The sequence below is a fragment of the Ylistrum balloti genome, unplaced genomic scaffold (assembly GCF_031769215.1).
Source record: "Ylistrum balloti isolate Yb309-2 unplaced genomic scaffold, AGI_CSIRO_Ybal_v1 Utg369778, whole genome shotgun sequence".
Lineage (NCBI taxonomy): Eukaryota > Metazoa > Mollusca > Bivalvia > Pectinida > Pectinidae > Ylistrum > Ylistrum balloti.
Window position 1 is genome coordinate 162,290 of NW_026781968.1, and position 10,900 is coordinate 173,189.

Here is a 10,900-nt window from a genome sequence, read left to right on the forward strand (position 1 = left end):
ATATAATGATGGTGTAGTGATACAGGAGGTGACAGGAATATGTTATGATGGTGTAATCTGCTTACCATTGGTGTTACGTGTTAGATACTTAAATATACACGTGTATGTTCTATAGCAGGTAGAGGTAAAACAGACTTCTTTTTAAAAAGAAATTACTGAAATATGAGGCAAAATATTTTCGATTATTTATTTAAAACATGTAGAAAGAATTCAAAGCAAATCCATAACATTGATAATGTTTATTCATTTGTGAAGTCCAATTTCAGCTACAGCAAAAATCATCTGCACAATTTGGGATTTCGAAAAATTCACTGAACCAACATTTGCTGTTTGTACATGGTTTACAAGTAAGTCATTTCTGACAAGATTTGTCTCTAAGGATTTTTTTAATTCTGAAGGTTAGATACACATGAACCAACATTTGTAAGACAATTTTATACATCATAATTCTAGTTCTGTTGGTACATATAATCAATAAATTTGATTTCATCATAATTTCAGTAAGACATCTAACAAAGGATTAATATATACATCAAACAACACAACTACACTAGTGTAGTTTCAGCTCAAAAACTATGTTCTGGAAATTGTCCCCCACCCCCTGACAAAACAATGTAAAAACTCTGGTATATGGTATTTTTGGAAGTAAAACTTAATCTTAGCAGCAAGTCTAATTTAAAAACAAAAACAGATTCCATAAAGCTAAATGTTAAAATATAATATGACTAAATTATACATATCTGCTTCAGCTTTAGATTTTGATGGAAATGAATAGCAATTAAGAATCAAAGAAAAACTTCAAACAGTCCATTCCAGCTCATATACAAGCTACTTTTTATGCTAAAACTATCTATGAAATTGTCATTATTGTACACAGTTCAATCTGATAACATGATGACCTTAATTACCTCCATGATAAGGCATCTACACAGTTACTTACTGAACAATGAGTTTAAATGTACAAATTAACAATAGTGACAAATTGATTGATAGATGAGGCGAAAGCCATGTGTTCCTGACTATTTCATGGTAAAGGCAAAAAGTTCTCAGACTGCTTCTTTTTAAATTGAAATATATTTTTGCTTTGATAAGAAAAGAAATCTGTCCACACTACTATAATTTCCATTTACATTTTCAACCTAGATTTCCTGTCCATCTTTCACAACCCCTAACAAACACCACAAACAAACAGTTACTCCTAAAAACATTAACAAACACCTTATCTACATCTCAATTTTATTTTAATGAGAACACGGGAACAATGCCTGGCCAATCACCTATGAGTAATCAATAACATCTGAAAGGCAATCAAAGCGCTGCCTTGTGATTGGTCAATTTTCTGGATCAATAAAAAGGTCATATCTATAAAAATGAATCATTTCTGAAAAAAAAATCAGCTTTATCCTGACACTAATTAAAAAAAATGATGAGACAATAAAAATGGTGACAACAGTACATCTCTGTTTCAGCTTAATCAAAATTTGAGTGTTTTTAATGTATATTTGATTAGGTTGTCCTTTTCACAATTTTGTATGAATCGTTTTCACTACTATGTTAAAGCTGAAGTTAGTTTATGTTACCTCAACATGGAGAAGTTGTGTTCATTCACAGCCATTAAAGAGAGTGTGACATGAAATATATTTTACAATGTGTCAAAATCTCTGAAAACATATTTAGAATACCTGGATACATAGGTAATATGTGTAGATGTGCACCAAATTAAATCCCAGAGTACTAGTGGGATAACAGTGAAATATCAGTTGCATGAAATAAAAAAAATCAAACATTATATCTGAAAAATTATTTGTTTTTTCACAACACTTGAGAAAAAAATCATAACACAGAGTCAAGAAGCTTAGAACATTGTAAATTTGATATCCTCAGCTACTTTTCTGGTGTCAGAACAGTAGATATTTTGGAATACTCAGTCCTTGTGAGAAAGTCATATGTACAGTGAGGTCCATCGTAAGTGGTCACTCTAGCATGTGGGTCATTATATACAGTGGTCTCATTACACAGCTAATAAACATATATGTTGAGATGTATGGCTACCCTAAAATGATATATGTTTCTTATACATGCACTTCTACAATAAGTTTCATCCTAAGTTTTAAGAACAACAGAATATTTACATCAGCAGTTGCTTAACTCAACAGTTCCGGTCGGATGGTTTTAGGTAGGAGAGGTTCAGATGCTGAAATATCTCCTCTTCACTAGCTGCTGGCAGCTTTTTATTCTGCAAAGATGACAAATAAATGATACTTAAATTTCAGAAACACAGAAAAAAAAATTTTGTATAAAACAGCAAAATCCTCTTTTAGAGGTCTGAGAATAACACCATCGTTAAAATGAAGTTCAAATTTGGTCAAACTACTTTAAACTTTGGCAAGACAAGTATACTATGAAATTTACAAAAAAGTTAAATTATTTTACAGTAAAAGATTCACAACACAAACCTGTTCAAAATTCCATAATCCGTGACTGGTTAGTTTCTGGTTGAGTGTCTTCTGTGAATATAATCTGATGTCACGGTTGAACTGTTTACTACCAGTCCAACCTAACAGGGCATAGTGATACATGCTGTAGGGGGCAATGACAAGGTCAACTCTGCGAGCAATCCATGTGCGGGGTGCTGTGGCAAAGGAGAGCGGAGTAGGCTCCCCTTCACACAGTCTTTGTTTCTTGCTGTGTGGTTCATAGTCATCAGCTGTACAGGTTTCAATGCCGCGAACTGGGGCATTATTTGACATGAGAAACCTGTATTCACTGGGGTTAATTTTTTCATGACAGAAGCGTTTAGGTAGCTTCATAAGTCCAATCCATTTCTCATAGTGATCCATGTGTCCCTTGGTATTGTAGTCACGTGACAAAACACGGTCACCATAGGAACTCTTCTCTAGCTTACCGCACAGAATCAGTGACCTCTGCTCCAGTTGTGTAAGCAACTTGGGTAAAAAGTTCACCTCTTTGCCTTCCTCTGGGTGACTGAACAGCAGATCAACATCATGGCCAGCTGACTTACCCCTAAAACAACACAGAAGTCAGGAGGATATCAAATACAAATTAGTGGGAAAATAACCATTCCAATTTTTATCAATGCCAATGCTTGAAGTCATGACTTTCCAAACTTTCAAAAATGTAATGACTCAAACTAGAAAACTATGATAAAATATTCTCAATTAGGAAAATAAGACAAGATCATCATGGAGATTTTGAATATTGAACCATTTGTAAGTTATTACTGGGATACATAGAGTAAGGAAAACTGGCACATATGTTGTTTTCTGTATGTCACTTGTAACATTATATAATATATATAATATTGGTGTCATATGACCTGCAAAATCCAATGTTCAGTGTTTCAATAACTCCAGGTATGACTGTCATTGTTCTATTTATCTGTGAAATCTACTGGTCAGTGTTTCAATAACTCCAGGTAAGATTATCATCGTTCTATTTACCTGTGAAATCTACTGGTCAGTGTTACAATAACTCCTGGTAAGATTGTCACCGTTCTATTTACCTGTGAAATCTACCGGTCAGTGTTACAATAACTCCAGGTAAGATTGTCATCGTTCTATTAACCTGTGAAATCTACCGGTCAGTGTTACAATAACTCCAGGTAAGATTGTCACTGTCCTATTTATCTGTGAAATCTATCGGTCAGTGTTACAATAACTCCAGGTAAGATTGTCTCCGTTCTGATGAGTGTAACAATTCTATTTACCTGTGAAATCCACTGGTTATTCATATAATACATGTAAAATTGTCAGCGTTTTATTTACTTGCTGAATCCATTGGTCAGTATTAGAATAAATCCAGTTTAGAAAATGTCAGCATTTTATCAACCTGCAGAATTCATTGATCATAGTTACAATAACTAAAGGTAATAAGAGTATCATTGAAACTGATGAATTCTCCCCCAAAACAACTTTATTGGACATAAAATTTTAACAAAGGGATATTGTGCCAATTTGGTACACTGCACACTATCTTAGTATGATATGCCTCCACCACAGGTTTTCTCTAGTTTAAATGAAGACATCGCCTATGGTCTATGATGACCCGACACCCAATTTGCAAATGACCATCCAGCTCACAAAGGTAACATTGTGGCCGAAGTCTTCTCATAGCATCCTAATAATGTTGACCTCCTTTCGACGATGAGACTGGAGTCCACCACCAGGCTGAAATTCAGTAGTATGGACACTCTGGACGCCCTGTCTGGTAATAATTGTTGCCACCCTTTTGCTGTCCATGATGTTGATTACTTCTCTGCCAGTGCACCCAACGTGATTAGAGTTGCTAAGTGGAAACTGAAGAATCATGCTGTCTGTCTTGTTGCTGGTGCTGGTTGAAAGATGCTGAATTCTTCTACCTTTTTCTCTCACTTTCAGACTTGTCAAAGTGTGAAGTCAACTGCTGCATCAAAGCCCTCAACTCTGACATGTCCGAGTTACTGTCAGTTGGAGATGGTGTAGCAGCCATCATCTTGACTTGAGACTGTGTTGAGTTAACTTCTCAGCAGGTTATATTCCTCTTGAATTCTCTAGGCAACTGATCAAAATCATGAATGGGATCAAACTTATAGCCAGCCATATCTCCTAAAACAGGTTGAAGCCCTTCAAAAAACACTGTACACAACATAGAGTTAACCTTCTTTGGTGTAATATAGGAGCGTTGTGTACCTCTTCCTATAATCTCCTCTAATTGAAATCCCCTAGCAGCAACTGTCTCATTCTCCATCTGTTAAGTACTATGGAATTCCGCAAGTAAGGATTCATCAGATTCCATTAGTCAGACTGTTTCCAACCTGTCTAATATAGTTTTCAGATCTGTTTAAGGTCCAAGTCCCATCACAACTTCAGTTCACACTTAAGTTACATCCTAACTGCCAGAGCAATGGCTTCCCAAGAATAGAGGAAATGCTCTACTCCCTGTCAGGCTTACTGTACTTCTCTGTACAAGACATGAAGACTGGTTACCATCAGGAAGAGATAGCAGAAGAGCACATAGAGCAGACAGCATTAACTGTTAAACCCCTTGGTTTTTTTGAGTTAATCAGGATGCCATCCAGATTCCTGGAGTGGGAGTATGTAACCCTGGTAAATACTAGACACAATACACTACTCGGCTAGAGAGGACTGCTCTTTTGTTTGATCGGTTGAGCGTCAGACTAGTAAACCAGACATCATGGGTTCGAATCCTGGGGTAGGCATTGAAAAAACTAATGACCTCTGTTACTGTCTCAGTATGAGCGATGTATCTATCAAGTTTCATTATCCTAGTTTAAATAAAAGCAATTTAAAGTTGTGCTCTAGACACCAAATTTTAGCAAAGGGGTTGTGGGCCTTGAATTTTGTACAACATCTAAGTATGATCAATGAATACACCAAGTTTCGTTATCCTTATTTGAATACAAGCAAATTTATGCTCAATACACAAAATTTTAACAAAGGATGATAACTCTGTGATTGAGGGGTCAAGGGACCTGAATTTGGTATGCTACACATTCCCTTTGTATGACCAATGTATACACTAAATTTCATGAACCTTGCTTAACTGTGTGCAAATTTATGCTCTGGACACAAAGGGACGAACGTATGGGTGGATCGATGGACAGACAAGGTCAGGAAAATATGCTCCCCAGAAAAATTTCCTGGAGCATACAAATTGTCATTATTTTATTTACCTTCGGAATCCACCAGTCAGTGTTACAATAACCCCAGGTAGGATCCTCTCTGCCTCAGCTTTAATCACAGCAGTCAAGTTCTCTGCTTCAATTAACTGAACCTGTTCTTTCAAATCATCATGGAAGGCCAATCCTGGATAAAGTTCAAGTAAGATATTTTTATCTATAAATATTCAAAGTTACAAAATGTTTGTTTATAATAGGCCTGTCTTTAATTCTAACTCAGACACTGTATCAATGGTACCAACCTAGACACAGTATCAATGGTACCATGAAATACACAAATGTTGCATCACAAACAATACAATTCCCTAATATCCACCTGATTTCAAATAGTAACAAACAATTGTACTAGCCATGCCATCTTTTTCCATACATGAAGTACATATATGTCCTCCATAACACCTATTGTTACTGCTACACCAGTATATACAGCACAACTTTCACACTACTATATAGATGTAGAAGACATAGGACTTCAATAGTTCAAAGTAGGCATTTCTTCTATTGTATCAAATAAACCAGCATTGGTCAACTATTCAAAACAGCATGTCAAACAAGAGATCCCTGAATCTTGGCAGCCACCATTGTTTGATCTTTATTTGTTCTTTAAAAGTTTAATCTTTTCTCTTCTTTCCTCTGTTTTTTTTTTTTTTTTTTGCCAAATCCAAGATGGCAACTTGTCAGCCATTTTGTTTTTTCTAATCAGTCCAAAAATCAAGCGGCACAACTAGAGCTCTCAGGAAAGAGCAATAACAAATTTTCACTGTCGAAATCCAAGATGGCAGCTTCTCAGCCATTTTATTTTTGCTGATCAATCCCAAAATCTAAAAAGGGAACTAAGGGCCAAGAGGAACTACAATTTGAAATCTGAGAAAGATCCATCAAGTTCTTCAAAAGAAATTGTGATTACAAAAATTGTTTATGTACCAACGATTGGAATAGCCCACCATTTTAAGTTGGTTGACTAATCGGGGAAAAAAAAGCCTTACTGGATTCTTTCACTGAAACAACTCTGTATCTGTTTTTCAAAAACCATCTATAAAACCATTAATGCTGCTAACATCTAACATTTCTTACTACAATTTATTATTTTGCCAATCACTGGCTCATCTTTTACCTACCCCACTGAACCATCCAGTTTTTACGTTCACACTTTACTAAAGCCTCTGCAACAGTGTTCACACCCTGTTCCACCCAGATCTTGGCTGTAGCTGGACCCACCCCAAATATTGTGGAGAAAATCTGTAAAGTACATTAAAGAACATTTCACAAAGTTAGACATTTCAGTATCAACAATTTAAAAAGAATTAGAAACAGCAGGAATTGGATTCTGTGGCAATGTACAAAGTTAGAATCAGTGGAATGTCACACTACATAAAATTTGTAACATTTGAACTAGCTTTGTATAAATATAGAACCACTCAACACAAGCAATAAACATTTATATTCATCCATACCACAGGATAGTTAAGACGCAGGTATCAAATGCTTCTAAGATCATAACAGGCTAGATGATGAAATTTTACCTCAAAGGAAACATTCTGATTTCCAACTTTTCTAATTTCCAACAATCCTATTGCTTGACTTCACATATATAAGACTTTCAGATCAGGACTAAAACATTTACCATTCTGACACCAAAAGAGAAGTTAAGGATACAAAATTTGTAAAGTTTCTAAGCTTATGGCATTAGTATAATATGCAATTATTCACTGTTAAGTGAGTTATACATCGGTGTTGAAAGAGCCAAATAGTTATAACTCTAAAAATTTGCTTAAACTTATCCCAAAATCACTTCAACTCCAACTCCATACTATGAAACTTGTTGGCATTTGGCATGAATTTCATATAAAGTACCAGGAAAAAATGTACCTTCACTTTCTGAAACCAAGGATCTTTTAATGTTTCTTCTACTTCCGTAGCAAATCCCTCTGCAAGGATCTCCTGTAATCAAACAAATCAGACAATCACCAGAATATAACATCTAGATACTCACCATGAGATGACATCTAGATACTCACCATGAGATAAAATCTAGATACTCACCATGTGAAAACATCTAGATACTCACCACGAGAAAATATCTAGATACTCACCACGAGAAAATATCTAGATACTCACCATGAGAAAACATCTAGATACTCACCATGAGAAAACATCTAAATACTCACCATGAGAAAACATCTAGATACTCACCATGAGAAAACATCTAGATACTCACCATGAGATAACATCTAGATACTCACCATGAGAAAACATCTAGATACTCACCATGAGAAAACATCTAGATACTCATAACAAGGAAACATGTAGATACTCACTTTGAAATAACATCTAGATATTAAGTGTGAGTACCTGTATACTAATCTAGATACTTATGTAGTAATTACCTTGATGACTTGTCTACTATGGCCCCCAATATCTTTCTGTCCTTTCACCTGTTTTACATTCGTTATCATGAATGGCAGTGATTTTAAAACACACGAGGCCCTGCGGAAAGCCAATGAGCGTAAATGATCCTGGCCACTGTCTATGAATTCTGCCTTCATTTGTAGAACCTCCAGTGCATTCTGCATACAAGAAAAAAAATAAGAGCAAAGATTACAGCTTCGAAAGTATCAAAAACATGTACGTTACTGGAAGTTAAGACAGAGACACATGTTCAACGAGAGGCCCATAGGGCCTGTACTGCTCACCTGACTTTGTTTGGCTACTTCATCCAAACTAAAGGAAAAAGAATTCTATATTTCCAAGCACACAACACACACTATATCTATTTCTCTGTTGGGCCCCATCCCTCAGTCCTTAGGGTGTCAGCCAAACAATTCATGCTTCATAATGAATTTGGATAGAGTTCTGCAATTCGAACAGAACAATTTTGAAGAATATGCTATTTCCTCTTGAATGGATTCTGCGCCTCCCATTTCAAGTGGCTTAGACCTACCATTTATACAAAACTGATTTCAATTTACTCAATGATGTGTCAGACCAAATTTGGGCAAAATTTAATCATTCCTTCAGAAGCAGTATATTTTTCAAGAATTTGCTCTATTGGGCCCCGCCCATCCACCCCTAGGAGACCAAGACCCACTGTTTATACAAGATATATTTCCCTTCAATCAAGAATACTTCAAACCAAATTTGGTCAAAATCCTTCTGGCTCTGGGGTCCCAGACCCAACGGTATACAAAATACATTCCCCTTCACCTAAGAATGCTTCCAAAAAAAAACTGGGCAAAATAAAACATAATTTCTACTGGGAGAGCAGAATTTTAAAGAATTTCATCTATTTCCCCTATTAGGCCCTGCCCCTCCTGCCCCACCGTTTAAAAAATATATTTCCCTTCACCCAAGAATGCTTCAAACCAAATTTTGGCAAAGTCCAATGATTCCTTCAGTAAAACTAGTAATTTGAAGAATTTGCTCTATTTCCCTCATTGGGTCCCATCCCTAAAGCCCCAGGGAGCCAAGACCCACCATCTACACAAAATTTGCTCTTCTTCCTCCAAGTATGCTTCTGACTGAATTTGATCAGAATCTACTTACTGGGTAGTCATTCTTGACTAGTAGAGATTAAGAGAAAAAGTTAACAGACCGACAATGGTTGGATGGTGGATGGACAATGGATGCTGTGGTTTGCCATAAGCTCATTGGCCCTTTGGTCCAAAGTGAGTTAAAATGAAGCAAATATCAAAAGACATAAGAAATCATTGATTTATACATGAGGCTCACATCTAAACACAAATATTGTAGGCTGAAGTTTGAAATGTTGGAAAATATTGTGTTTAAATATACTTAACAGTTAAATAACATACATCTCTGTTTGTGTGAGAGACAATCATTTACTTTTCGTAAGGTTCATCTTTGCATATTTCCTAATATTGTAATAGGTCCGTCATTTGTTAATACTTACACAGAATATCTCATTGAAATGTCTGAGGGGTGTGGCACGCTGACATGCCCATTCTGTAGTAGTGATCTGTGGCAAGCTTTCTATGGGAGGTGCACTTTCTGCCTTTAAAAGTAAATTACATATTAATTGTACTTGGTTGACTTTGATCATCCTATCTATAACACAACATACATGTACGAAATACAGACTGCATTATTTGTACCAATCAACAGAAATTTGAGAATAGACAGTCACAGATTTTCTTCGATTATCTTCTGGGTCAATTGCATTTAAACATAACAACTAAATGTTCCATGTAGTTTATCATATTCTAAGTTTAATTACTTTCTCAATTGAAAAGTTTGAAAAATAAGTATATGTAAAGCTGTCATTGCAAAGAATTAAGACAGCTGTCACAAAATGTTTCATAATATTTCGACATGATAACACACACTTATATTTGTTTAACACCGATTTCTAAAACCAGTTTATCAATTTCAAATATGAAATTAGGCATTTGAATCACTAGTATTTATATTGATGGTTGTACCTCTGGAGGGGGTTCTGGTATTCTGTGCTCATCTTCTACTGGTAATATTTCAGCTTTTTTAATACAAGCTGTAAACCATGTCAGACGAAGAAGTTCTATTCCTTTTAATATAGAATAATCCACAATCTTAAGTTTGCGTGCAACTTTATATCTGTTGTCCAGCTCACTCACTATATGTGTCACTTTTGGACTGGAATAAAAAAAATTAACTTAAGCAAAGTATCAGAGATTACACATCACTAACTAGGCTGTTACACAAATTTATGAATCTATATTACTGTCTGCCTCCATGCTGCTGGAAAATCTATAACATAATTAATTCATATGCTAATATGGGAAGTTTGATGTCCAGAATTCAAAAAAAATGTTGATGTGCATTTATAGTGTCAGACATATGTCCATTGTAAATTGTGGATTTATTTATCATTTATCTAAATAACAACATGGAATGTCTTTTCTCTATACTCATTATAAATCAACACAACAAGTTGATAAATAACGTGCATCGGAACATCAGAATGTAGATACAAGCAAAGTACAGTCTAATATGTAAGTTGACCAGAACCAAATTATGCATGCAAGCTTTTTGATACAAAACCATTACCAGAATGACTCCACAACTGATAGTTTTTTCCGCCTGGCTGCAGATTTGATATCCTTTAAACGCTTCTTTTGAATTCTTGTTGGTACGATATAAACCACTACAGGTTTACTTTCGCTGGTACTCGCTTCAGGGTCGCTCATATTTGTAAATTTCTGGCTG

General features: G+C 35.5%; 1 protein-coding gene across 1 annotated transcript; it reads right to left on the bottom strand.

Moving 5' to 3' along the window:
* Window positions 1-224: 224 nt before the first annotated feature.
* LOC132544032 (DNA-directed DNA/RNA polymerase mu-like) lies at window positions 225-10,900 on the bottom strand. The gene is made up of 9 exons (XM_060207594.1): window positions 10,742-10,900; window positions 10,138-10,327; window positions 9,609-9,710; window positions 8,086-8,265; window positions 7,568-7,639; window positions 6,817-6,937; window positions 5,693-5,825; window positions 2,457-3,024; window positions 225-2,236 (listed from the first exon to the last, which is right to left on the bottom strand). Exons 1-9 carry the CDS (start codon window positions 10,879-10,881, stop codon window positions 2,150-2,152), a joined length of 1,593 nt encoding a protein of 530 aa, XP_060063577.1. The 5' UTR covers window positions 10,882-10,900; the 3' UTR covers window positions 225-2,149.